The sequence below is a fragment of the Ranitomeya imitator genome, chromosome 5 (genome assembly GCF_032444005.1).
Source record: "Ranitomeya imitator isolate aRanImi1 chromosome 5, aRanImi1.pri, whole genome shotgun sequence".
Taxonomy (NCBI): domain Eukaryota; kingdom Metazoa; phylum Chordata; class Amphibia; order Anura; family Dendrobatidae; genus Ranitomeya; species Ranitomeya imitator.
Window position 1 is genome coordinate 280,271,956 of NC_091286.1, and position 25,620 is coordinate 280,297,575.

General features: G+C 46.8%; 2 protein-coding genes and 1 long non-coding RNA gene across 3 annotated transcripts in view; 2 read left to right on the top strand and 1 right to left on the bottom strand.

Annotated features, from left to right (window-relative positions):
• Positions 1-25,620, bottom strand: part of CEP85L (centrosomal protein 85 like) — a 141,976-nt gene that overhangs the window by 68,195 nt on the left and 48,161 nt on the right. Inside the window, exon 3 of the mRNA XM_069726208.1 lies at positions 16,424-17,169. Within this exon, the coding sequence (XP_069582309.1) occupies positions 16,424-17,169 (746 nt within the window). The remainder of the gene's footprint in view (positions 1-16,423; positions 17,170-25,620) is intronic.
• LOC138637483 (uncharacterized) lies at positions 1,582-9,200 on the top strand. Its single transcript, XR_011312398.1, has 2 exons — positions 1,582-1,717; positions 8,460-9,200. It is a non-coding gene; the product is annotated as an uncharacterized lncRNA (long non-coding RNA).
• On the top strand, positions 4,088-4,553 carry PLN (phospholamban). Its single transcript, XM_069726209.1, has one exon. It carries the CDS (start codon positions 4,207-4,209, stop codon positions 4,360-4,362), a length of 156 nt encoding a protein of 51 aa, XP_069582310.1. The 5' UTR covers positions 4,088-4,206; the 3' UTR covers positions 4,363-4,553.

The following is a 25,620-nucleotide window of genomic DNA, read 5'->3' on the forward strand; positions in this document are numbered from 1 at the left end:
CTGCTTTGCACACTCTTGGCATTCTCTTGATGAGCTTCAAGAGGTCTTACAATAATCTTGAAGGAGTTCCCAGAGATGCTTAGCACTTGTTGGCCCTTTTTCCTTCACTCTGAGGTCCAGCTCACCCCAAACCATCTCGATTGGGTTCAGGTCTGGTGACAGTGGAGGCCAGGTCATCTGGCGTAGCACCCCATCACTCTCCTTCTTGGTCAAATAGCCCTTACACAGCCTGGAGGTGTGTTTGGGGTCATTGTCCTGTTGAAAAATAAATGATGGTCCAACTAAACACAACCAGGATGGAATAGCATGCCGCTGCAAGATGCTGTGGTAGCCATGCTGGTTCAGTATGCCTTCAATTTTGAATAAATCCTTAAGTGTCACCAGCAAAGCAACCCCACACCATCACACCACCTCCTCCTCCTCCATGCTTCACGGTGGGAACCAGGCATGTAGAGTCCATCCGTTCACCTTTTCTGCGTCGCACAAAGACACGGTTGTTGGAACCAAAGATCTCACATTTGGATTCAGACAAAAGCACAGATTTCCACTGGTCTAATGTCCATTCCTTGGGTTCTTTAGCCCAAACAAGTCTCTTCTGCTTGTTGCCTGTCCTTAGCAGTGGTTTCCTAGCAGCTATTTTACCATGAAGGCCTGCTCCACAAAGTCTCCTCTTAACAGTTGTTGTAGAGATATGTCTGCTGCTAGAACTCTGTGTGGCATTGACCTGGTATCTAATCTGAGCTGCTGTTAACCTGCGATTTCTGAGGCTGGTGACTCAGATAAAATTATCCTCAGAAGCAGAGGTGACTCTTGGTCTTCCTTTCCTGGGGCAGTCCTCATGTGAGCCAGTTTCTTTGTAGCGCTTGATGGTTTTTGCCACTGCACTTGGGGACACTTTCAAAGTTTTCCCAATTTTTCGGACTGACTGACCTTCATTTCTTAAAGTAATGATGGCCACTCGTTTTTCTTTACTTAGAATTTGTATTATGGCAAGAAAAAAGCAGCTAACAGTCTATTCAGTAGGACTATCAGCTGTGTATCCAGTAGACTTCTGCACAACACAACTGATGGTCCCAACCCCATTTATTAGGCAAGAAATCCCACTTATTAAGCCTGACAGGGCACACCTGTGAAGTGAAAACCATTCACAGTGACTACCTCTTGAAGCTCATCAAGAGAATGCCAAGAGTGTGCAAAGCAGTCATCAAAGCAAAAGGTGGCTACTTTGAAGAACCTAGAATATAAGACATATTTTCAGTTGTTTCACACTTTTTTTGTTAAGGATATAATTCCACATGTGTTAATTCATAGTTTTGATGCCTTCAGTGTGAATGTACAATTTTCATAGTTATGAAAATACAGAAAAATCTTTAAATGAGAAGGTGTGTCCAAACTTTTTGTCTGTACTGTATACACACACACAGTTGTATATTTGGTCCTGAGCACTGCAGTATCAATAGGAGGCTTCACTGCTACAATGCCTCAAATTGCTGCACATCCAAACGGCAGCATTCCAGAGTGATGTCAATAGCCCGGCCTCTGAAAGATGTTTTATACAGCCAGCCCCCTCTCCCTTCCACACCTCCTCAATTGTTCCCATAAACTGAGTGACAAACTTCAGAGGGTGCCACACAACTCCAGGAAGGGTGGGATGAAGTCTTTCCTGCAGCCTAAGCCACATTGACCTAGACCTTCTCCAAGGCCACCAAACAATAAGGTAAGAAGAACAGGAGAGGGGTCATCTCCTCTGTAAGTAATGGAGCAGGCTGATAATAGCCAATGTATCTACATCCCATCTTTTCTGTTCTAGTTAGTCTAGCCCAGGACCCTGCTGAGTACTTGGCATATTGTGCATCCTGCCTTTTAGGTACTGGTAATGAATATCTTGACACTACCGAAATGCTGAATAGCACTTATCAGAAAAAAAAAATTCTAAATGTGATATGACAGATAAATATACGGCAGATTGGTGGAAAATTCCTCTATTACAAAGGAACTGCAACTAGACAATTCCCTGGAGATGAAAAATTCCATGAAGTCATCATTTTGCATCCGAGAGGAAATATGCAGAAGTCCCTTTCGTAGGGAGGAACGGCCCCCGTACAAGCCAGATTGTAATTCATCTAACGTGTATTAAAAGGGCTTTTCTGCTTCTCCCTAACCACAATAATTAGGAGGATATCCAGGCTATGCTTGTCACAGTGTGTATCTGTAGCTTTCCCTCCTCTCAGTATAGTAGGAAGCACATAAATTAACATTCACATAAGCCATAATGTATGTATGTATCAGTCGGGGCAATGTATAGCTATGGTATGTATGGAGGATATACTGTACCTCTACATATAATAAATGAAGTCACCATGCTCAAGCTTCTCACAGTGCACAGCGTAGAACAGCTCTATAACTACCATACATGAAGCTGAGGGATCAGATATTTGTCCTCCAACATTACCCAATATCAGACACTCTGGTTCAGGGCTTGACCCATGAGTGCTGAGGAGCATTTGGTGGCGTTGTCCCATCAGGGTGTGGAGGTCGTACTAGTCAGATGCACAGGACACATCAGCCGCTTCCTCCGAGTACTCCTTCCCTGGTGCAGAGGAGATGGAAAGAATTCCACCAAGACATAGTGTCCTACAGTAAACTGCTTGTATATACTTCTTAGGAACAGCAAGGGTCCCTATATATCCAGACAATGCCATATCTAAGGGACCGTCCATTACAAACCTAGAGCTATTGATGCAGCATAGAACTTCCAGGGCAGCTGCTAGAATTACTAGCTAATGCAATAATCCAATGTTTACCAGGAATAACAGCAGGAGTGCCGCCAAGCCTCCTCAGAACAAAGGACCAAAGTATTTTAAGTATTTTTAACCATTGTATTTTCCCCACTCGTGACCTTCTCAAAATCCCTTATTATCCCTATCATGCTCATGTTGGTTTAGAGGGCACAAACACACAACTCTAATCAGAACCATGGGATTAGCGAAAATGTGATCGCAAACCTGGGACCAGCCACCCGGTCTACGTAGACTAAATACCAGATCCTCTGTGTGGCCTGTATCACCATAATATTCAGAGACGAAATCTTTAATGGCAAACATTGCGTGTCCTCATAATATATAACAAATCTCAAAAAGGGTAAAAATAATAGTCATCCTAGAGCCATAATCAAGACACCATTGAAAGTATATCCACTATCGGTCTCCATCTAGGTCTGCTCGTGTGGTAAGGTGAACGTGGAGACACGTATGTGAACCAGTAAGTCTATAGGCTTCTGGTTTGTGTCTCTGTCTGAGAATCCAGCAGAAAGCCAAAAGAAAGCTGAAATATCACAGTGACCAGACTGATGGCATGTGTTTCGCAGCCTAATATGGACTAGAGGCTACACTATACTTCACATGTAATGCCGAGAACATTCAGGAAAATCCACAAGATGAGTGCTCCACACTACATAACTGGGATAAACCTGGATGCCTGGCCTAAGGAAGCGACAGAATGTAAAATATGTAAGACAAAGCCAGGAACTTGTCTCTTCAATGGCCACATTTATGGCTTTGATTTGCATGCTTTACAGATCGCTGTTTGCTTACCTAGAAGTTTCCTTACGCCAACTCGGCACTCTCCATAAAGACAACGTATACCCCTTAGAGCTTTTGTTAGAAGCCTCACATTCAGCCAAATCAGATCTGATGAGAGGCAAACACCCAGAAACATGTGTCTGCAAATGAAGTTTGTGGTGTGGCTTACAATCCCGGCATGTGCCAAGGCCTGTTAAAGGGTCAATATGGACTTTTAGGATTGCTACATCCAGTAGGTGACACTACAGCTCCCATCCTATTTCTAGCTGAAGAAGTTATATGCATAGACTAACAGTGTTAATGCTAGTTTATGGAGTATAGGAGAAACGCCAACTGTACCACCACTATCCATCCAGACAAATTGGAGTTCTACACGGTCAATGGATAAGTATTAACGCGAGGAAATGGTTAGATGTGTCTTTCAGTTGGGAATGGCATGTATTAATTGCATGATTCACTGTCACTGTGAGTTTTCTAACTTTCACTCTCCTGCTCACTCAGCTTCACCTTTGGATCTCCAGTCAGGAGAAGACGAAGGTCCTCCTTACACTCTGTGTACGGGAAGCACGCTCTCTTTCTGCACTTCTATAACCCATCACCTGCACCTCTCTGTCCTTCTGTAGCCATGGATAAAGTCCAGCACATAAGATCTGCCATGAGGAGAGCCTCAAACATTGAGGTCACCCCGCAGACCCGCCGAAACCTCCAGGAACTCTTTGTGAATTTTTCTCTGATTCTCATCTGTCTTCTTCTCATCTGTATCATTGTGATGCTCCTCTGAGATTCTCCACTGCTGTAGATACCCCAACGGAAAGACTAAACTGCCCCACACCCCCAAGCACCACCGTAAAGATGTGATGTCAAATTTATCACCATGCACCAGTTCTTGGCTTTGTATGCAGTGTGTCATTTCTTTTCACTTGTACATTGATATTTATATTACTGCACAATAAACCTACCGTAGCATTTCCATTGCCGCCTATAATGTGGTCTAACATAGGCGTGTGGATTTGTAGTGTGACCCTATGGAGTGATATCACCTAAATAAAAGTACGATCACGCAACAGAGTGCGACATCTGACTTACGACTTCTTGTAACTAACTTCTCAGGAATTGAGAGTCTGCATCTTGTCCTTACACAGTGGGAGATCCACACACTAAAAACCACTCCTTTAACTCTTTGGGTCCAGTTCCACTGAGCGATGCACAGCGCTAATGTTTTCCATAGTAATAGCCTGTTTACACCGGCGGACCAGGCATCACATGTGCGTGATTGTTCAGGGCTGCCACTGTTCTCAGCAACGGCTGCGCTTAGTAACCCGATGTTTACCCTGGTTACCAGCGTAAATGTAAAAAAAAAAAAAAACAGTACATACTTACATTCCGGTGTCCGTCAGGTCCCTTGCCGTCTGCTTCCCGCACTCAGTGACTGCCGGCCGTAAAGTGAAAGCAGAGCACAGAGGTGACGTCACCGCTGTGCTGTGCTTTCACTTTCCGGCCGGCAGTCAGTGAGTGCGGGAAGCAGACGGCAAGGGACAGACACCGGAATGTAAGTATGTAGTGTTTGGTTTTTTTTACGCTGGTAACCAGGGTAAACATCGGGTTACCAAGCGCGGCCCTGCGCTTAGTAACCCGATGTTTACCCTGGTTACCCGGGGACCTCGGCATCGTTGGTCGCTGGAGAGCTGTCTGTGTGACAGCTCTCCAGCGACCACACAACGACTTACCAACGATCACGGCCAGGTCGTATCGCTGGTCGTGATCGTTGGTAAATTGTATAGTGTAAATATCGCTGGTCGTGATCGTTGGTAAATCGTATAGTGTAACGGTACCCTTAATCTATGGTTGTGTCTACAGAGAACAATCGTCACTACAATCAGTCTGTGCCCATAGGGTACCACTGTGCTCGGTAACACCTCCTATATACTTGGCTTGATGGGCTGCCAATAACAAATTTTTAAGCCAACTTAAAAATGATTGCACCTGACGAGTAAGACTTTTTTGCGTTGATCAGCGGTTTACGAGCCTAGTCAGGAGAGCAGATATTCTGGAACAAGCATCTATATGGTTCCAACACTGGTTACCCATGATTATTGGCTCATCTAAATGGGCCCATAGCTAGACATACACATGATGGCCATCTGTGAATCGGCCATGTAGGCACGTTCATTCAAGTAGGTAGCAAAGGATGGAACAGGTAAGAATCCAATCCCTCTGCTTTTATCTCCAATGACCAGGGCTAGTTGGGCCATCCTGCAGTAGATGCCTACAGAAATATCTAAGGCATATGACCCTGTATAGTAGTCACTGAGGCAGAGCACATTTACTATGGTTATGTGAATGGACCCAAACTAGTCTCCAGTTTGTGCACTAATCCAAATGGAACCTATTGTGGTGCCAAATTCCCACCAGCATCAATGGACATCTTGGGTGACTTATCTTGGACATATTATACCAAGTGGCAATCATGTACTTAATTTAAAGGCTGGTAAACACAGTGATCAACTACAGGTATGTTCCCAATCACTGCCCTGGGTAACCATGCACACCATTGGCATTAAATGGTATTTCATGTAAGTAAAAAGAGTGTAGTGGTCTACAGCACATCCCCTGCAATAAAGAAACTGAACATATGCACAAATCCCAGAAATTATAGGTTAAAATGACCTTAAGGAAGGTTCAGATTAGAAAGACTAGCAGTGATAATCTAAAAATTGGGGTAAAAAGCTTCACTGCTATTTCATTAAGTCTTTGGCTGTTATATAATTATTGATTTGTAGCTCCACTACTTTCTTCACTGAGGTTTATAAGAATCGGAAAGCGACCTCCTTGCTAATAATGATGTATGAAGGCTTGTTCCTTCCTGGGCATACCGATTCCATCCATTTCCACTGAAGCTCGGCCTGCTCAGACTAGCTCCTGGCTACAAGCTCTGCCCAATACAGCAATGGTAGAACTACAGGGGAACACCAGGGTGGGCCTTTCCCAACATCACAGGGAAACAGTCAGCATGCAGCCGTTTCTGCAGGATAGCCTCGCTACACATTAAGTATGAAGTTGTAGAAAACCTTTAAGTGCATTTATCAGGCTCTGTAGACAAATCGGTCTTACCATTAGCTGGGATTCTTAAAATGATGAAGAGAATGAAAAATGTTCCCAGTTGAAAAGTTCAACCCTACAAAATATTATTCAAGTACCATGGTAACACATTGATGAACGGCATCCAAAAAATCAAGAGGGGAAAAAAAAAGGGAAAAGCAACTTTTCCTTGAAATCCTGCTACAAAGTTTTGTAGTTAGACTAAAAATAAAAAACTGATCAACAAACCGAGGAATTGATTATTCATGCTTATTAGCTTAGGCTATAAATTGTCCATTTCATCCCTCAGGTAGCACGTCCAACATCTAGTCACTTAGTAAAAGGATATTCTAGTACTACAAGTAGCAGATCGCCAGTAATACTACTGATTGCCAGGGTGAGGGGCTTCTCTCCCACATTGGAACTGTGTGTCGGTCATAAATAGTGATGCGCTAAAGTGTTATCTGAGCATGCTCTGATGCTAACAATGTCTTCTTCGTGCTTGAAATATATATTTGAGTAGGGAGTGGGGGCTCGAACTTATTTTCCAGGCACGCCGAAGACTCTCGGTTTGCATCAGAGCATGCTCAGATAACACCTTATCTGAGAACATTCGCTCATCACTAGTCATAAATGTTTTCAAAGCTGGCTCTATAGCCAATTACAGAATTCAGCTAGCGCTAGCAGTCCCATAGAGGTTGAGCAGAGCAATAGTGCATATGGACCACCACTCTAATCAAGCAGGGGACAGGCAATCTGTGAGGACGTCTTAGCACCCATAACCAATAATCTACTAGTTATTGATCATCCTTGGACAACCTGATTCTGCCAGACAACTTTTCAGCAGGCAGAACAACCTTAAATGTCAATGACCACCTTTAAAGGGGAACCTGTCCACGTAGAAAATGGTGTCTGATCTGCAGGCAAGATGTTCTAGAGCAGGAGGAGCTAATCAGATTGAGATATATATACACATATATGAACATATAGGAGTCCAGTGGGCGGTGCTACTCAGTGATTGACAGTCTTCCCTGTATGATGGGAATGCATATAAATGTCAGGCATGGATTAGGACCACCCACTGGACTCCTATACATACAAACACCAAGGATTTCATTGACTAAATACAATCTTCTCTGCACCACTGATCAGACTGCTTGTACAACAGATGATCTTTAAACCAGAGATAATAAGCAGTTTGAAAACTTCATACACACATTATTGTAGTTTGCGGGAAGGATGTTGCACTTATTGGGAGCATCATTGATGCCATGCGAGGACACTCATATCCGCTAGCCAGAATACCTACTGTACATGGCACGGCGAGTACAGAGAGCCGATAAAGGCTGGGGAAAAGAATGAGTCCTATATAATTAATTTCCCATAAGCTTTTTCAATTTTCCATGAAAAAAATGTCCCAGAGGGGTCTGCCGGCCATTTCCTCCCACCAAATCTACATGAACAATACCACCATAACACAATGGGCTGTAAACGGACACACTGGTCATCACAGGTCCCATGCAGAATCCATAGTGTCAGAAATGTCCCATATGGCTGGAAGGTAACATCTCCAACAAATCGTTCAATGACAGGACAAGGGGGATGTGTAGACATTATTATTCAAGAAATTCATCAGTATACTGCTAACTAACAGATTATTCATTCTGGAAATTCTAAGGTGCCAACACGCATTGTTACAGTGGAATGGAGTCTAGAAGGAAATGCCGTAGATATAATATAGCTGTCTATTGACCCGGGAACTCAGTATCAGAAATTATATAAAATGTACTTTCTTCCTAGAGAAAGAAAACCTAGAAAGTCGGAGGCACTGCGGAGGCTGAGCACCATGGATCTCGCCAACAACAGAGGCCTCAACCTCATGCTTAATTTTGTGTTGATCATCATGGTTCTTCTCCTTTTGTTTATTCTGGTGAAACTACTGTGAGACCCTAAGATTGGATAACCATGAGCACTCGATGGCATCAAGGAGGCTATATCCCATCTGGGGCTTAAAGTACGAGTTACAAGGACATTTCTTTCAGAGGGTTCCTCATTGCTGACAACGGAGAAGACAATGGGTCTTGTACACATCCAACCACCTCCATTACACAACTAACATCATACGTGACCATACCGCTGACATGACGGACACCATGCTGGATTGCCTGTCCGGACGTTGGATTGGATTGATCTCAACAACATTCACCTGTTCCATCGAAATATCCCAGTTCATTGAGAAGTGAACCCTGGAAAGAACCAGGGCTGTGGAGTCGGTAAGCCAAACCTCCGACTCCTCGTAGACTCCACAGCCCTGGAAAGAACTGCTTGCATATATCCGTCATCCTCGAGTCGTCTCCAGAAGGCAGAACATGTAATAATTTACTGTAGTAACCTTAGATCTAGCTATTCCTTCACAGGTTAGGGGGCACTAGCACTAAGGCACCCACATGTCTACTACTTACACTTTTGTATAGTCCTTTTTTTTCTTCTGCATTCACTTCTATAACAAGAGGGATAAAATCCATAAATTAATTAAAGTCACAGAGTATTCTGATGATTATTGGTATCAGCAGATGGACGTTTAAGCGATCTGCATCCTCATATAAATCCATGTAACCACTAAGCAGACAGCCAAATGGTTTTCCCAAATGCAGCTCTCCATTTTCTTGTTTTAATGCGGTAAAGAAGAGCGTGGGAACTACAGCGTGAATGTAGGATATGTCGCACGTGTTGGGGAGTTGGTGTGGATTTTATGTGCGGGCAGATTATATTGTGGAAAATCCACAGAGGAAAGGTATGTTGGAGCGGATTTTATGCACATTTCACCATTACAAAATATAGCATAAGGCTATGTTCACATGTTGCGCTTTTGCTGTGTTTTTTATGCAAATTTTAAGCTGCGTTTTACAGTACTAGCAAAGCCTATGAGATTTCAGAAACCTCATGCAGTTTTTTCACCAATAGAAAACAATGGGTAAGTGCAAAAATGCAGCAAAAAACCACAGGTATCAGGTTTGGTGCAAAAACCTTAAGGAAGTTGCATTCTGATTTTTTTTTTTTGGGGGGGGGGAGCAGTAATCTTTATCAGCATGCAAAAGAGACAACAACAACGCAGCAAACACACAACAAAAAGCTTTTGTTTGTAGCAGCTTCGGGGAAAGCCAAATAACCCAGCAAAATGCTGCAGATTACCATGCAGGCTAGGGATTTCAACCTCTACAATGCACAAGGTGACACATATGGCAAATCAGCAACACAATCCACAACAAAACCCACAACATGTGAATTTCGCCACAGATCAGCAGCAAACAAAAACAAATCTGCAGCAAATCTACTCCGCGTAATCTTACATAGGATTATACTTGTTGTGCGCACATGCCAAGCTCGGAAGATGAGGCTGATTGGGGGGATTTATCTGTAGAAGAACCCCGCCATATTAATATACATCTGATCGCACTGACTGTAAATAAATATTACCAGAACTAATATCGTAACTTCTTACTAGGTATGCCAAGGGAGGACCGCTAATCAGTGATTACACATCACTATTGGATCCTTTTTCATTTAGCAATTTCAGCATCCAATTTTCACCAAATCTGACAATGAAAACATGTTTTGTATATGCTAACGATTGTTAGTAGACTCACCCCACTGGCATCGGAGGGGCTGTTATCGGAAAAGTGAGCTTGTGGAAAAATATAAAGATTTTTAGTACTCACCGCAAAATATGTTTCTCATAGTCCTCACTGGGGGACGTAGAAACCATGGTTCCCGAGTGTCATGGTTTGTGTGTCCCCCAATGAAGTGACCAAGAAATAAGGTTATTCTGGCCATACAGCTGGCTGTAAAAGCAGCAGACCTCCTGACTCCCACCAACATGTAGGCTTGGCATAGTGCGCTCAATAGGAAGAGAAGTGTAAGCTGCCGGCACACAACTCTGGCAGCGGCTTATTGCCTAAACACAAAACGATGGGGCATGCTGAAATACAGCAGACCAATCATTCTTCTTGGCCAACATAATTCTAATGTGCATGGCCAAGTCTCACTGCTACGAATAAGATAGACGCCCTACAACCAACGATAAAGCTAAATTATAGATAAGAGCAGGCTTCCTTTAGATTACAGGGTATACTGTCGACATGTCTTTCTGAGTAGGCCCATTCTTGTGTACTTTTAATGCTCGATTATCGGCAAGCCTTCAAGGAATGCTGGTTCCTGATAATCATTCAGAATAAACAGGCTGCCGATCCACCAACCAAGGAGCAAAATGCTCAGTTGTTGGGTGAAATGATCATTTAGCTTGCCTATAAAATCATCGTTTCACATCGTCCTGTGAAAAGAGGACCATGTGCTGCAGAGAACAAGCACAGAACTGTCTAGATTGTTCTGTATGCAATGGAGATACAGGTAAGCGTACAAGATAATAGAGTGAGTCTTGCCTCCCATAAAACACATACCTGCAGTGTAGGTTTTATTTCATATGTAAACCAGGGCTCCTTGGAGCACCCTTGACGTGCCCGGGTCTCAGAGCACCAATCCATCCCCTCAGTCAGCATGCAGCGCACATCCTCTTAGCTTGGTTGAACATTAATGACTTGGCTTAATGGCCCAGAGTGATGTCTTGATTAGCTGGCACACTGACACTGCAGCTCAGTCAGCACACACACACTGTCAATGTGGATGCGCTTTCATCTCGCACATATTGGCCGCCCGCTTGAGTGGCACCACCAATCAGGCCCCTTGGAGCCCTCATGTACATATAAATTACGTAGATGCTTTTTCGGAAAACCTAATAAACTGAAACTTATACTCCAGGCCGAGTCCCGTGTATGGCCAATTAGCGGTGGTTTACATTTAAACAGCCTGATATCAGCTATTGTATGACTGCCAATCAGCTACATGTAAGAACATGGCCGGCTATTCAATACAATATTTAGACAGGATGACCGCAATTTTATGCACACTTAACGACTGTTGAGAACATAATGTTAGTACTACTCTAACAATCCCTTCTCATGGTTCCCCCATGTAACACTTATACTCACCTCCGATGCAGACACCGTTCCCGCAGCACCGACACTGGCTCTCCCGAGGATCACGTCACTTTATGTCACATGACCCCTGCGGCCAATCACTGCTGGCTTCACTCTCCCCTCCTTCAGACGAATCGCATACATTCGGAGAAAGTGAGAGGAGCGGCTCTTTCATTGTTACGCGATCCCTGGGAGAGTCAATGGGACACCGCTGTAGCGGTAGCACTGGGGGCGAATATAGGTGCTATTATTTTACAAGGGGCAAACATAGGGATTGAGTAGAGGTTGTCCCAGTAGTGGACAACCCCTTTAATCACTCACTCACTGAAGGAGTGTTCTGCTGGTTCTTCAGGTGACCCCCGGCCTGTCCAGACAGGTTGATAATCGGCAAACGAGCGTACCCCGTTCTCGGTTCCCAGAGCCAATGGGTCACAGAAGCTCTACTAGACTATAATGTCACCAAAGTAACCGGAAACCTGTTCTCTGCCGATGTTTAACCCATTAATGTCACCCCAGTGCCGCTGGTTTACTCTGCCCGCTGTAAACCGTGCTCCCATAAGACAAGAATTGTATAAAAGATTACAGTTTAACAATCTTGGCTACTTACATGGTAATCCGATTACATTAATCATGTCCAAAGAGCAGCAGTATGAAAAGATTTTTGGAAGGAGAATATGGGAAAAACATTTCTGCGCACACCAGCCTTCATCTCGGAAATCCGACAGCGCCATCCGGAGTACATGACAAACGCTCCTCTACCATTGGCCAAGCGCAGTCAGAAAACTAGTCTGTCACCTGCAGCGCTCCATCTGACCAAGCAGCGACCCTTAGGGCAGGAGCGAGCACATTCATCAGGTGGACACTGCCTGGAAAACTCAGAGAGAACATGTGCGATCCTCTGCAAAATCCACTCGCTACGCACATGTTCACACTGTTAATAGACTTTTTAACCACCAGGCTTCTAAACAAAAAGTGACATGTCGATTAGGCTACGTTCACATTTGCATCTATGGGCGCAGCGTTGTCGACGCAACGCACAAAGCATGTCAAACGCATACACAGCGCAGCGTTTTTTGACACATGCATTGTCCTATACAATTGAAGATCAAAAACGGCCCCCCCAAAATACATCACTTGCATTTTACTCAAAAGGCGCATGCGTCAAAAAACGCGGCTCAACACAGGCACCTGCGCCCTATGCGTTTTTCATAGACACTAATGCATTTTTTTTTGCGCATTTACGACGCAAGTGCATTGCATGCGTTGTTTTTTTTTCGGAAATGTGACGCATCAAAAATGCAACCTGTAGCGTCGTCCGCGCCCTGTCTGGTGCGCCAAAATAATGCATGCATCGTAAAACGCATGACAACGCATACCGGCGCATGTCCATGTGCCCCCCATGTTAAAGATGGGGGCGCATGACGCATGCGTCGGTATCCGTCGACGACGCTGCGCCCAAAGACGCAAATGTGAACGTAGCCTAATTCTGGCTTTTTCCCCTCTGAAGACGCTCTGTATTTCAGAATTCAAGTTTAAGCGAAAGCTCAAAGAACGGCTTTTGCAGCATTTAACCTTTTTTTTTTTTTTTAGAAGCAAAAACAAAGCCAACGCTTTTTTCTCTGTTAGAAAAAAAAAAAAAAAAAAAAAAGGAAAACTAAAGTAAAAATTACATTCCAAAAGCCATGGGAAAACCCGGTAAAAAAAAATGATAAAATGCTATAGGTCAAAAACATCAGAAAAACATTCACAAAACTACTCAAAAAAAAAAAATCACACACAAGAAAAAAAAAAAAAAAAAAAAGCTTTTCCTGAAGTGTCATCTGCTTGAAAACCTCAGCGGGTTCACGTTGAAAAGACGTCAGGTGCACAGCGTTATAATGGACCAAATGGCCCACCACCAAATAAGAGCCCCAGTGCAGAAACCTCCTTTACACATTTTTTCGCCATATAAAAGGCTCATCCTAAACCCAGCCATGCCGTCCGCCAGGACTGTAAATCAGGAGCACGCTAGCTCTCAGCAAGCAAGGAGGCAGGAAAGCGGTGCACTCATGAAGATAAGGATTGTGAGACAATCCCTTCAGAGCAGACCTGGGCAAACTGGGGCCCGCAGGCTACACCAGGCCCTCACCCGCCTGCCGTCACCTCTATCCAAATCCCTAGGGTGTGGACAGCAGTAAATACATTGGTGGAGGATAGGATCGCAGACTTTCTTCCACCAATCAGAATGTGAGACACCAGACACGATGACGTCATTTCATCGCGCCGCTGATACTCAGTGCACCGGAGACAGGAGCAAAGCCTCAGGGGAAGAGCAGTAAGTTGAGTATGTGGTGTGGTTGTTTTGCTTTGCATGTGTATGGGATATTTGTGTGTGTATATGGGAGCCTACGTGGGGCTCACACTGTATATATGGAGGTTATGTTGGGCTTACAGTGTATATATAGAGGCCATATGGGGCTTATACTGCATATAGGAGGCTATGTGGGGGGCTAAAACTAAATATAGGAGGCTATGCGAGACTCATATTGAATATAGGAGGCTATGTGGGGGCTCATACTGAATCTAGGCTATGTGGGGGCTTATACTGAATGTAGGAGGCTATGTGAAGGCTCATTGTATATAGAGAAACTATGTGGGGGCTTATACTGTATATATTGGCTGTGTTGAAGCTCATTGTAAATAGGAGGCTATGTGGGGGTTCATACTGTATATAGGAGGTTTTACTGGGACTCACTGCATATATAGAGGCTATGTGAGGCTTATACTGAATATATGGGGCTGTGTTGAAGCTCATAATAGGGGGCTGTGTGGGGGCTCGTATTGTATATAGGAGGCTATATGGGGGCTCGTATTGTATATAGGGGGCTATGTGGGGGCTCGTATTATATATAATAGGCTATGTGGGGGCTCATACTGTATATAGCAGGCTATGTTGGGGCTCATACTGCATATATGAGGTAATGTGGGGCTTATACTGAATGTAGGGGCTCATACTGAATGTTGGCTATGTGGGGGCTCATACTGAATGTAGGAGGCTATGTGGGGCTTATACCGTGTATAGGAGGCTAGGTGGGGACTTCCACTGTATACAGGAGGCGATGTGAGGACTGACACTATATAGGAGGCTATGTGAGGGTTCATATTGTACACAGAGAGGCTATGTGGGGGCTCATACTGTATATAGGGGGCTATGTTGGGCATTATTGTATATAGAGGCTGTGTGCTAGCTTATACGGTATATAGGGGAATGTCAGCATACTTAATTCTGCTCAATATTAAGTGACATAACTAATATTAATATACATAATATGTTAATATTAACATTGAGCAGAATTAATTTCAGCCTATTGGTTTGGCCTTCCACATCTCATATGGCCCCTTAAGAAAAATAATTGCCCGCCCCTGTTTTAGAGCATTTTGTTTATATTATTTTTCACAACCATTTTTGGTGGCTTTTTTTTTTTTATCTTGTCACATATTGTACATTTTTTTCAAGCATTTTCCAATGGCAGAAAGTGGGGAAAAAACTCCATACACAGGGCGGGCACGTTTAGTAAGGCTTCTTTCACACTAGCGTCGGAATCTCCCCGTCGCAATGCGTCGGGGAGAGATTCCGACGCTAGCGTTTAACGCTTTGCACAATGGGTGCAGCGGATGCATTTTTCTGGCGCATCCGCTGCCCCATTGTAAGGTGCGGGGAGGTGGGGGCGGAGTTCCGGCCGCGCATGCGCGGTCGGAAAAAGCGGTCCGTCGGGAGAAAAAAACGTTACATGTAGGGTTTTTTTTTCCCGACGGTCCGACAAAGCACGACGCATCCGTCGCAAGACGGATGCGAAGTGTGCAAATCCGTCGCAAATGCGTCGCCAATAGAAGTCTATGGGGAAAAAACGCATCCTGCAAGCACTTTTGCAGGATGCGTTTTTTCTGCAAAACGACGCATTGTGACGGATTTACAAAAAACGCTAGTGTGAAAGTACCCTAAAAAAGAAAAACACAGCACCCCAAATGGCAGCAAATAAAAGCCCTCTGACTACAGATTATCAACATTTTAAATTTAGACTTTTAAAGTATCATCTCTCCGCGGTGTTTTGAAAAAAAAAAGGTAGTTAAAAAATCCCACATTGTAACTCCATCATAAGGTCTATTTCCCATGGCAGTACTTGGTCAGTTTAATGCATCAATATTTGCAAGCCAATATCAGGAGTGAGACAAATATGGCAGAGGTCGAAGTGTGAAAAAAGGGCCAAAGGCTTCATATAAAGGATCAGCTTTGTACAGAACCGCAATACTGCTCCTAATCTACTATATACTTTAAGGGAAATATTTTTCTCAAGCATTTATATAAGGTCTGTAAGGGAAGAAAGCAAGTGACATACTTCATCATGTGCTGTAATGTAGGGAATGCAATGATACCCCATAGGATTGGTATAAAGAGCCATAGTACCCTGTGTGCCGCCATACTGAGCCCTTAGCATGGACCCCAATACTGCACGCACCAATGCCTAGGACCGGTCTCCGTCAGCTAAAGCCAAGAGTTATATCCATCATAACATCCTTACAACATGAAAATTGTGTATTGCAGAAAGGATGAGCAATGTCTACCATTTGCGTATACTGCCAAATTAAGGAATAACATTCTGATAGGGTCAACACTAGAAGGGTAAAATTACACTTGCAATAATAAGGATTGGCCACAAGGTGGCAGCACAATCACACTTATGTTTCCAGTACCTCGGTGTTCTGGCGGAGATGTTCTAATGGATTCCAAGCGGACAAACACGATTCCTCTGGAGTTCTCCTGTCTTGAGAATTCGCATGGAGCTGATCTGAAAGCCACATTTGAGTTCTTAGAGAAGACTGAAGCGGGGCTCCAGCCTGGTACCCAAAATAACTGTGTTTCTGCACATAGGAGTCACTAGCAGAAGGCTTACTTTCCGGTAAGGCACTATAGGTCATATCCAAGGTATGCCTCCTACTTTGTGGAGCACAGTTAGTAAAGTCACTCCCGCTGCAGCTGTTGTATTTATATTTGAGGTCCAGGTCCATAAAATCCTTCTTATCTCCATCCTTATCGTCTAGTTTAAGAGCTTCCATGCTGAAGTGCAGACATGCCGGCCTATAGGCGCGCAACTGCTGGGGCAGACAACTCTCCCGGCCCATGCGCTCAAGGCTATGGCGTGACCCGTTGTCCACCCGGCTATCCTGAACAAAAGCATCCGGTGTGCTCAACTTAGAAAGAGACGACCACTTCTTCATGGGCCTGGAGTCCTTCATGTCAAGCGGAGTGTCAGAATGGCCATAGGTCCTGCCTGCCCCAGGCAAAGCATAGCCGCTGTCCCAACAGGAAGGGTCCAGCTTGTCCTCTCGGTGTCTGGGCACTGACGTCCTGGCTGTAGAGGGCATGACATGGGGAGTGGGAAGACACACCAGTGGGTTCACTGGCTTAAATGTGGATGTACCACTGGAAGTCGAATGATCTAAAGAGGAAAAAGAACAAAGAAATCAATTGGAGCAATAGAATACGTTCATACATACACACACTGTATACATATGTATATATAAACTCAATCAGAATAAAGTACATCAGTTAGACAAAAAAAAAAAAATATGTAATATAAATCTTTATATCTATATTACTGTATCAGTCAATGAGTCACATGTCTCTAAGAGAAAAATAAATGATCACTGATAATCACCATTAATCCATAATTGGTATGCCATTGTACGCTTTATGCCTGTGGTACCCCACACAAAGCATCTGTACATGTTTGTCATGAATGCTGATCAGAAAGAGTGTCTGATCATTCAGCTCTAGTGATGAGCGAGCGTGCGCGGATAAGGTGTTATCTGAGCATGCTCATGTACTATCGGTGTGCTCGAATACCATGTTATAGTCCCGGCGGCAGCAGCCTCGCACCCTGTTTGTTAGGCAATCCCTGCATGTGTTCTGATGTTGATCAGCCACAAGGCATGCACCTGCGGGGACTCAGACATAGTATCAGAGCACTCTGAAGACACACTGTTACGAGCATGCTCAGATAACACCTTATCCATGCACACTTGCTCATCACTACTCAGCTCCTAAAATAAGCTGTCCTCAGCAGTGCCTGACAGGATTACCGGAGCCTAAGCCACTAATCAGCCTGCTAATGGCAGTCTTCACATACAGATGAAGAGGAACACAAATCTCATCTTTCAACCTCTTAAATTTAGAGGCAATCCCGAACCAAGAACAATGATCAATAAGATTTATCCAGGAACCCAGAGAATAAGGGTCTGTACAGAACAGTAGTCACTTGACGGCCTGGTTGGGAGCCGACCATGTGCAGAGGCTTCAGAGAGGTCCATTGATGCCCACCAGTCTACAGACCTGGGTGAAAATATTCTCATCACAATTCTGCGCAGGTCAGTTATAGCTGGTAGAAGTGCAGTGTAGACCCCCGCCAGTCACCATAGCTGCAGGATCACTTACTGGGGTCCTTAGCTTAAGAAACCCCATTTTAAATACTGTATTAGGGCTTTTTGATTTAAATTCCTTGTCCAACACTGCCTTTTCCCAGGAACAGCGCCACACCAGTCAGATTGTGTTTATTGCTGCACTGAAGTGAAGGAGGACCAGCGGCAGTAACAAATAATGCATGGGCACGAGTGGCAGTAATGGGGGGGGTCAGCCATGTTTCTTTAGTCAAACTCTAAAAGAGGGTGTACTTCATTTAGGATCCACAGCCATTAGTCACAACTCACAAGCAGACTAGGTTATGGGAGAACTAATTGAGTCTAGGGGTTTTGTGTAATGCCTCATCTACCCTGTGGTGGCGCTGTAGAGAAGCTGAACTCTCGCTGTAAAATTCTTGGCTGATCACTACAATTTCCAGCAATGGGATAACATCTGGGGACCCCGACGACCACAATACACATTAGATAAAAGTCAGCCAAACTCGATCATCTAATGTGTATGGTGGCCTCCCAACTATACTCCAATATTATAACAGGGGAGTGAAGGATCCAGCCTGTTGGATTTCTATTCCTACAGAGATAAACAGCAGCAACTCTCCAATGGAGAGCACAGGAGCAATCAGGCAAGCGCTCCTGTGTATGGGGGTCAGGAGAGACTCAGGCAAGCGCTCCTGTGTATGGGGAGGTCAGGAGATACTCAGGCAAGCGCTCCTGTATATGGGGAGGCCAGGAGAGATTCAGGCAAGCGCTCCTGTATATGGGGGTCAGGAGAGATTCAGGCAAGCGCTCCTGTGTATGGGGCGGTCAAGAGAGACTCAGGCAAGCGCTCCTGTGTATGGGGAGGTCAGGAGATACTCAGGCAAGCGCTCCTGTATATGGGGAGGCCAGGAGAGATTCAGGCAAGCGCTCCTGTATATGGGGGTCAGGAGAGATTCAGGCAAGCGCTCCTGTGTATGGGGCGGTCAAGAGAGACTCAGGCAAGCGCTCCTGTGTATGGGGAGGTCAGGAGATACTCAGGCAAGTGCTCCTGTATATGGGGAGGCCAGGAGAGATTCAGGCAAGCGCTCCTGTATATGGGGGTCAGGAGAGATTCAGGCAAGCGCTCCTGTGTATGGGGCGGTCAAGAGAGACTCAGGCAAGCGCTCCTGTGTATGGGGAGGTCAGGATATACTTAGGCAAGCGCTCCTGTATATGGGGAGGCCAGGAGAGATTCAGGAAAGTGCTCCTGTGTATGGGGCGGTCAAGAGAGACTCAGGCAAGCGCTCCTGTGTATGGGGAGGTCAGGAGAGCTTCAGGCAAGCGCTCCCGTGTATGGGGAGGTCAGGAGAGATTCAGGCAAGCGCTCCCGTGTATGAGGCAGTCAGGAGAGATTCAGGCAAGCGCTCCTGTCTATGGGGGTCATAGGAGATTCAGGCAAACGCTCCTGTGTATGGGGGTCAGGAGAGATTCAGGCAAGCGCTCCTGTCTATGGGGATCATAGGAGATTCAGGCAAACGCTCCTGTGTATGGGGCGGTCAAGAGAGACTCAGGCAAGCGCTCCTGTGTATGGGGAGGTCAGGAGATACTCAGGCAAGTGCTCCTGTATATGGGGAGGCCAGGAGAGATTCAGGCAAGTGCTCCTGTGTATGGGGCGGTCAAGAGAGACTCAGGCAAGCGCTCCTGTGTATGGGGAGGTCAGGAGAGCTTCAGGCAAGCGCTCCCGTGTATGGGGAGGTCAGGAGAGATTCAGGCAAGCGCTCCCGTGTATGAGGCAGTCAGGAGAGATTCAGGCAAGCGCTCCTGTCTATGGGGGTCATAGGAGATTCAGGCAAACGCTCCTGTGTATGGGGGTCAGGAGAGATTCAGGCAAGCGCTCCTGTCTATGGGGATCATAGGAGATTCAGGCAAACGCTCCTGTGTATGGGGCGGTCAAGAGAGACTCAGGCAAGCGCTCCTGTGTATGGGGAGGTCAGGAGATACTCAGGCAAGTGCTCCTGTATATGGGGAGGCCAGGAGAGATTCAGGCAAGCGCTCCTGTATATGGGGGTCAGGAGAGATTCAGGCAAGCGCTCCTGTGTATGGGGCGGTCAAGAGAGACTCAGGCAAGCGCTCCTGTGTATGGGGAGGTCAGGATATACTTAGGCAAGCGCTCCTGTATATGGGGAGGCCAGGAGAGATTCAGGCAAGTGCTCCTGTGTATGGGGCGGTCAAGAGAGACTCAGGCAAGCGCTCCTGTGTATGGGGAGGTCAGGAGAGCTTCAGGCAAGCGCTCCCGTGTATGGGGAGGTCAGGAGAGATTCAGGCAAGCGCTCCCGTGTATGAGGCAGTCAGGAGAGATTCAGGCAAGCGCTCCTGTCTATGGGGGTCATAGGAGATTCAGGCAAACGCTCCTGTGTATGGGGGTCAGGAGAGATTCAGGCAAGCGCTCCTGTCTATGGGGATCATAGGAGATTCAGGCAAACGCTCCTGTGTATGGGGCGGTCAAGAGAGACTCAGGCAAGCGCTCCTGTGTATGGGGAGGTCAGGAGATACTCAGGCAAGTGCTCCTGTATATGGGGAGGCCAGGAGAGATTCAGGCAAGTGCTCCTGTGTATGGGGCGGTCAAGAGAAACTCAGGCAAGCGCTCCTGTGTATGGGGAGGTCAGGAGAGCTTCAGGCAAGCGCTCCCGTGTATGGGGAGGTCAGGAGAGATTCAGGCAAGCGCTCCCGTGTATGAGGCAGTCAGGAGAGATTCAGGCAAGCGCTCCTGTCTATGGGGGTCATAGGAGATTCAGGCAAACGCTCCTGTGTATGGGGGTCAGGAGAGATTCAGGCAAGCGCTCCTGTCTATGGGGATCATAGGAGATTCAGGCAAACGCTCCTGTGTATGGGGCGGTCAAGAGAGACTCAGGCAAGCGCTCCTGTGTATGGGGAGGTCAGGAGATACTCAGGCAAGTGCTCCTGTATATGGGGAGGCCAGGAGAGATTCAGGCAAGCGCTCCTGTATATGGGGGTCAGGAGAGATTCAGGCAAGCGCTCCTGTGTATGGGGCGGTCAAGAGAGACTCAGGCAAGCGCTCCTGTGTATGGGGAGGTCAGGATATACTTAGGCAAGCGCTCCTGTATATGGGGAGGCCAGGAGAGATTCAGGCAAGTGCTCCTGTGTATGGGGCGGTCAAGAGAGACTCAGGCAAGCGCTCCTGTGTATGGGGAGGTCAGGAGAGCTTCAGGCAAGCGCTCCCGTGTATGGGGAGGTCAGGAGAGATTCAGGCAAGCGCTCCCGTGTATGAGGCAGTCAGGAGAGATTCAGGCAAGCGCTCCTGTCTATGGGGGTCATAGGAGATTCAGGCAAACGCTCCTGTGTATGGGGGTCAGGAGAGATTCAGGCAAGCGCTCCTGTGTATGAGGGTCAGGAGAGATTCAGGCAAGCGCTCCTGTGTATGAGGGTCAGGAGAGATTCAGGCAAGCGCTCCTGTCTATGGGGGTCATAGGAGATTCAGGCAAACGCTCCTGTGTATGGGGGTCAGGAGAGATTCAGGCAAGCGCTCCTGTGTATGGGGGTCAGAAGAGATTCAGGCAAGCGCTCCTGTGTATGGGGGTCAGGAGAGATTCAGGCAAGCGCTCCTGTGTATGAGGGTCAGGAGAGATTCAGGCAAGCGCTCCTGTGTATGAGGGTCAGGAGAGATTCAGGCAAGCGCTCCTGTGTATGAGGGTCAGGAGAGATTCAGGCAAGCGCTCCTGTCTATGGGGGTCATAGGAGATTCAGGCAAACGCTCCTGTGTATGGGGGTCAGGAGAGATTCAGGCAAGCGCTCCTGTGTATGGGGGTCAGGAGAGATTCAGGCAAGCGCTCCTGTGTATGAGGGTCAGGAGAGATTCAGGCAAGCGCTCCTGTCTATGGGGGTCATAGGAGATTCAGGCAAACGCTCCTGTGTATGGGGGTCAGAAGAGATTCAGGCAAGCGCTCCTGTGTATGGGGGTCAGGAGAGATTCAGGCAAGCGCTCCTGTGTATGGGGGTCAGAAGAGATTCAGGCAAGCGCTCCTGTGTATGGGGGTCAGGAGAGATTCAGGCAAGCGCTCCTGTGTATGGGGGTCAGGAGAGATTCAGGCAAGCGCTCCTGTGTATGGGGAGGTCAGGAGAGATTCAGGCAAGCGCTCCTGTGTATGAGGGTCAGGAGAGATTCAGGCAAGCGCTCCTGTGTATGAGGGTCAGGAGAGATTCAGGCAAGCGCTCCTGTGTATGAGGGTCAGGAGAGATTCAGGCAAGCGCTCCTGTCTATGGGGGTCATAGGAGATTCAGGCAAACGCTCCTGTGTATGGGGGTCAGGAGAGATTCAGGCAAGCGCTCCTGTGTATGGGGGTCAGGAGAGATTCAGGCAAGCGCTCCTGTGTATGAGGGTCAGGAGAGATTCAGGCAAGCGCTCCTGTCTATGGGGGTCATAGGAGATTCAGGCAAACGCTCCTGTGTATGGGGGTCAGAAGAGATTCAGGCAAGCGCTCCTGTGTATGGGGGTCAGGAGAGATTCAGGCAAGCGCTCCTGTGTATGGGGGTCAGAAGAGATTCAGGCAAGCGCTCCTGTGTATGGGGGTCAGGAGAGATTCAGGCAAGCGCTCCTGTGTATGGGGGTCAGGAGAGATTCAGGCAAGCGCTCCTGTGTATGGGGTCAGGAGAGACTCAGGCAAGCGCTCCTGTGTATGGGGGTCAGAAGAGATTCAGGCAAGCGCTCCTGTGTATGGGGAGGTCAGGAGAGATTCAGGCAAGCGCTCCTGTGTATGGGGAGGTCAGGAGAGATTCAGGCAAGCGCTCCTGTGTATGGGGGTCAGGAGAGATTCAGGCAAGCGCTCCTGTGTATGGGGTCAGGAGAGACTCAGGCAAGCGCTCCTGTGTATGGGGGTCAGAAGAGATTCAGGCAAGCGCTCCTGTGTATGGGGAGGTCAGGAGAGATTCAGGCAAGCGCTCCTGTGTATGGGGAGGTCAGGAGAGATTCAGGCAAGCGCTCCTGTGTATGGGGAGGTCAGGAGAGATTCAGGCAAGCGCTCCTGTGTATGGGGGTCAGAAGAGATTCAGGCAAGCGCTCCTGTGTATGGGGGTCAGGAGAGATTCAGGCAAGCGCTCCTGTGTATGGGGGTCAGGAGAGATTCAGGCAAGCGCTCCTGTGTATGGGGTCAGGAGAGACTCAGGCAAGCGCTCCTGTGTATGGGGGTCAGAAGAGATTCAGGCAAGCGCTCCTGTGTATGGGGAGGTCAGGAGAGATTCAGGCAAGCGCTCCTGTGTATGGGGAGGTCAGGAGAGATTCAGGCAAGCGCTCCTGTGTATGGGGAGGTCAGGAGAGATTCAGGCAAGCGCTCCCATGTATGGGGAGGTCAGGAGAGATTCAGGCAAGTGCTCCTGTGTATGGTGGTCAGGAGAGCTTCAGGCAAGCGCTAATGTGTATGTCTCCAAAGCGCTGCCAATTACCTACCCTAACATGTAAGTGTTGAGCTGATGTGACAATAATATCCGGCAATACTCGATAATAACGGGAATAACCCTTTAACTCCTTCTGTCCTGCACATCTCCCAGGCACAGGTTGAGATAGGAGCCATTACATGGGGAAGCCTGCAGAAAGCACAATCAGACATGTAATGTGGCGCTAAGCTTCTGCCTTTCATCCGCTTCCATTTTGTAGACATGTGAACAGATTGGCATGGGGTATCATTAAAACAGAAGATGGCACAGTACCTACACACACTGCGGCCCAGTGAACAGATGGCTAGGATGGCACTGGCCTCGTAGTCATTCATGTGTGCTCTACCTCCCAGTATATAGGAGGGAGCGAGGCTGCGAGACGTCACATGTAGCCGTATGGCCACTGATCTGCTGTCTTACGTCCTGTAGCCCAGAACCTTGGAAACCTGACGCTGTGCATCTTCTGGTAACGGGAGGAACGGATCAATACTCAGCACGCATCAATCCAAGTAATATTATGCCCCCTACAGACTTAACACCTCCACCGCCAGTCTGCCCGACGCCATGTCATTCATGACCTCTGGGCAATACTGGAAGTCCTCGCCTTCCCCACAACCAAATCCCTGCACAGGCCGCAAATGTCTGGACTACTCAAATGTGTGAAATGAAGAGACACATAGAAATACTTGGCATTCTGCGATGTGCAGCACCAAGATACGAGCCATGTGCCAACAGCAGCAGCTTCCATGGCCGACACAGGTGGGCACAACAGCTGATCTGCTGGGGTCGGGCATACCATTAATCAGAAAACCACTTGGGCTACGTTCACATTTGCGTTGTGCGGTGCAGCGTCGGAATGCACAACGCATGCAAAACGTATGCACAACGCAGCGTTTTGTGACGCATGCGTTCATTTTTTGCATGATTTTTGGCGCAGAAAAAACTGCATCATGCAGCGTCCTCTGCGCTCTGACAGTTGCGCCAAAATGATGCATGCATCACAAAACGCAAGACAACACATGTCCATGCCCCCCCATGTTAAATATAGGGGCGCATGACGCATGCGTCGCCGCGGCTGCGCCCGACGCTGCGCCGCACAACGTTAATGTGAACGTAGCCTTAGAATGTGTGAAATACAACAAGGGGGTGAGCAGCAATGAGTGGGGGGTCTGCAGAAATCCGAGCACATAGTCTGACAGTTTCAGCAAAGGGGATGGGATATGGAGCAACTTCATTCCCACTGTGCACTGTGCTTGGAATCCACAGGGCAATCTCTCTTCTGGGTACGCAGAGTCTTCAATGAAGATGGTCCCCAGAAAATTACATTAGATAAGGTAAAGAACACATTTACGTTTTTAGTGTGTTTACGCTGCAGAAACGCATTAAATCGCATGTAATCTCCATGTGACTGTATCAATAAAGTGTTGCCGAATACCAGAAAGTATCAAAAACAAAGAAGTTTAATTATAACATGACAGCGTGATAAAAACTTATGTAAAGAAATGCACCAAAAACTCAATGAAAAATCCACAAGTATCGGAACTTACATGACAGGCGCAGAAATGGTGCAGGAAATATGCAAAAACTCCCCATAAGCTCATCATGAGAACATAGTGTAATGGGTATGTGATCAATCCATGAAAAACATGGCTGAAGATTAGAGAAAAAAAAAATCACAATCTAAAATGGGTTTTCTCAATGAGTGCCAAGATGCCTTTGTTTCATTTGTGAACATTTTCCTTTGATACTCATGGCAAGTCAAATCTGAAACCACGGTGGCTCAGTGGTTAGCACTGCAGCCTTAGGCTACGTTCACACTAGCGTTCGGCTAGTGTGCGTCGCGCTAGCGTCGGGCGAGGCAGCGGCGACGCACGCGTCATGCGCCCCTATGTTTAACATGGGGGACGCATGCGTTTTTGTGTGTTGCGTTTTCCGACACGTGCGTCTTTTTTGACGCTAGCGTCGGACCAAGAAAACGCAACAAGTTGCATTTTTCTTGCGTCCGATTTTCGTCAAAAAACGACGCACGCGTCGAAAAACGCAGCGTTTTTGCGTGCGTTTGCACG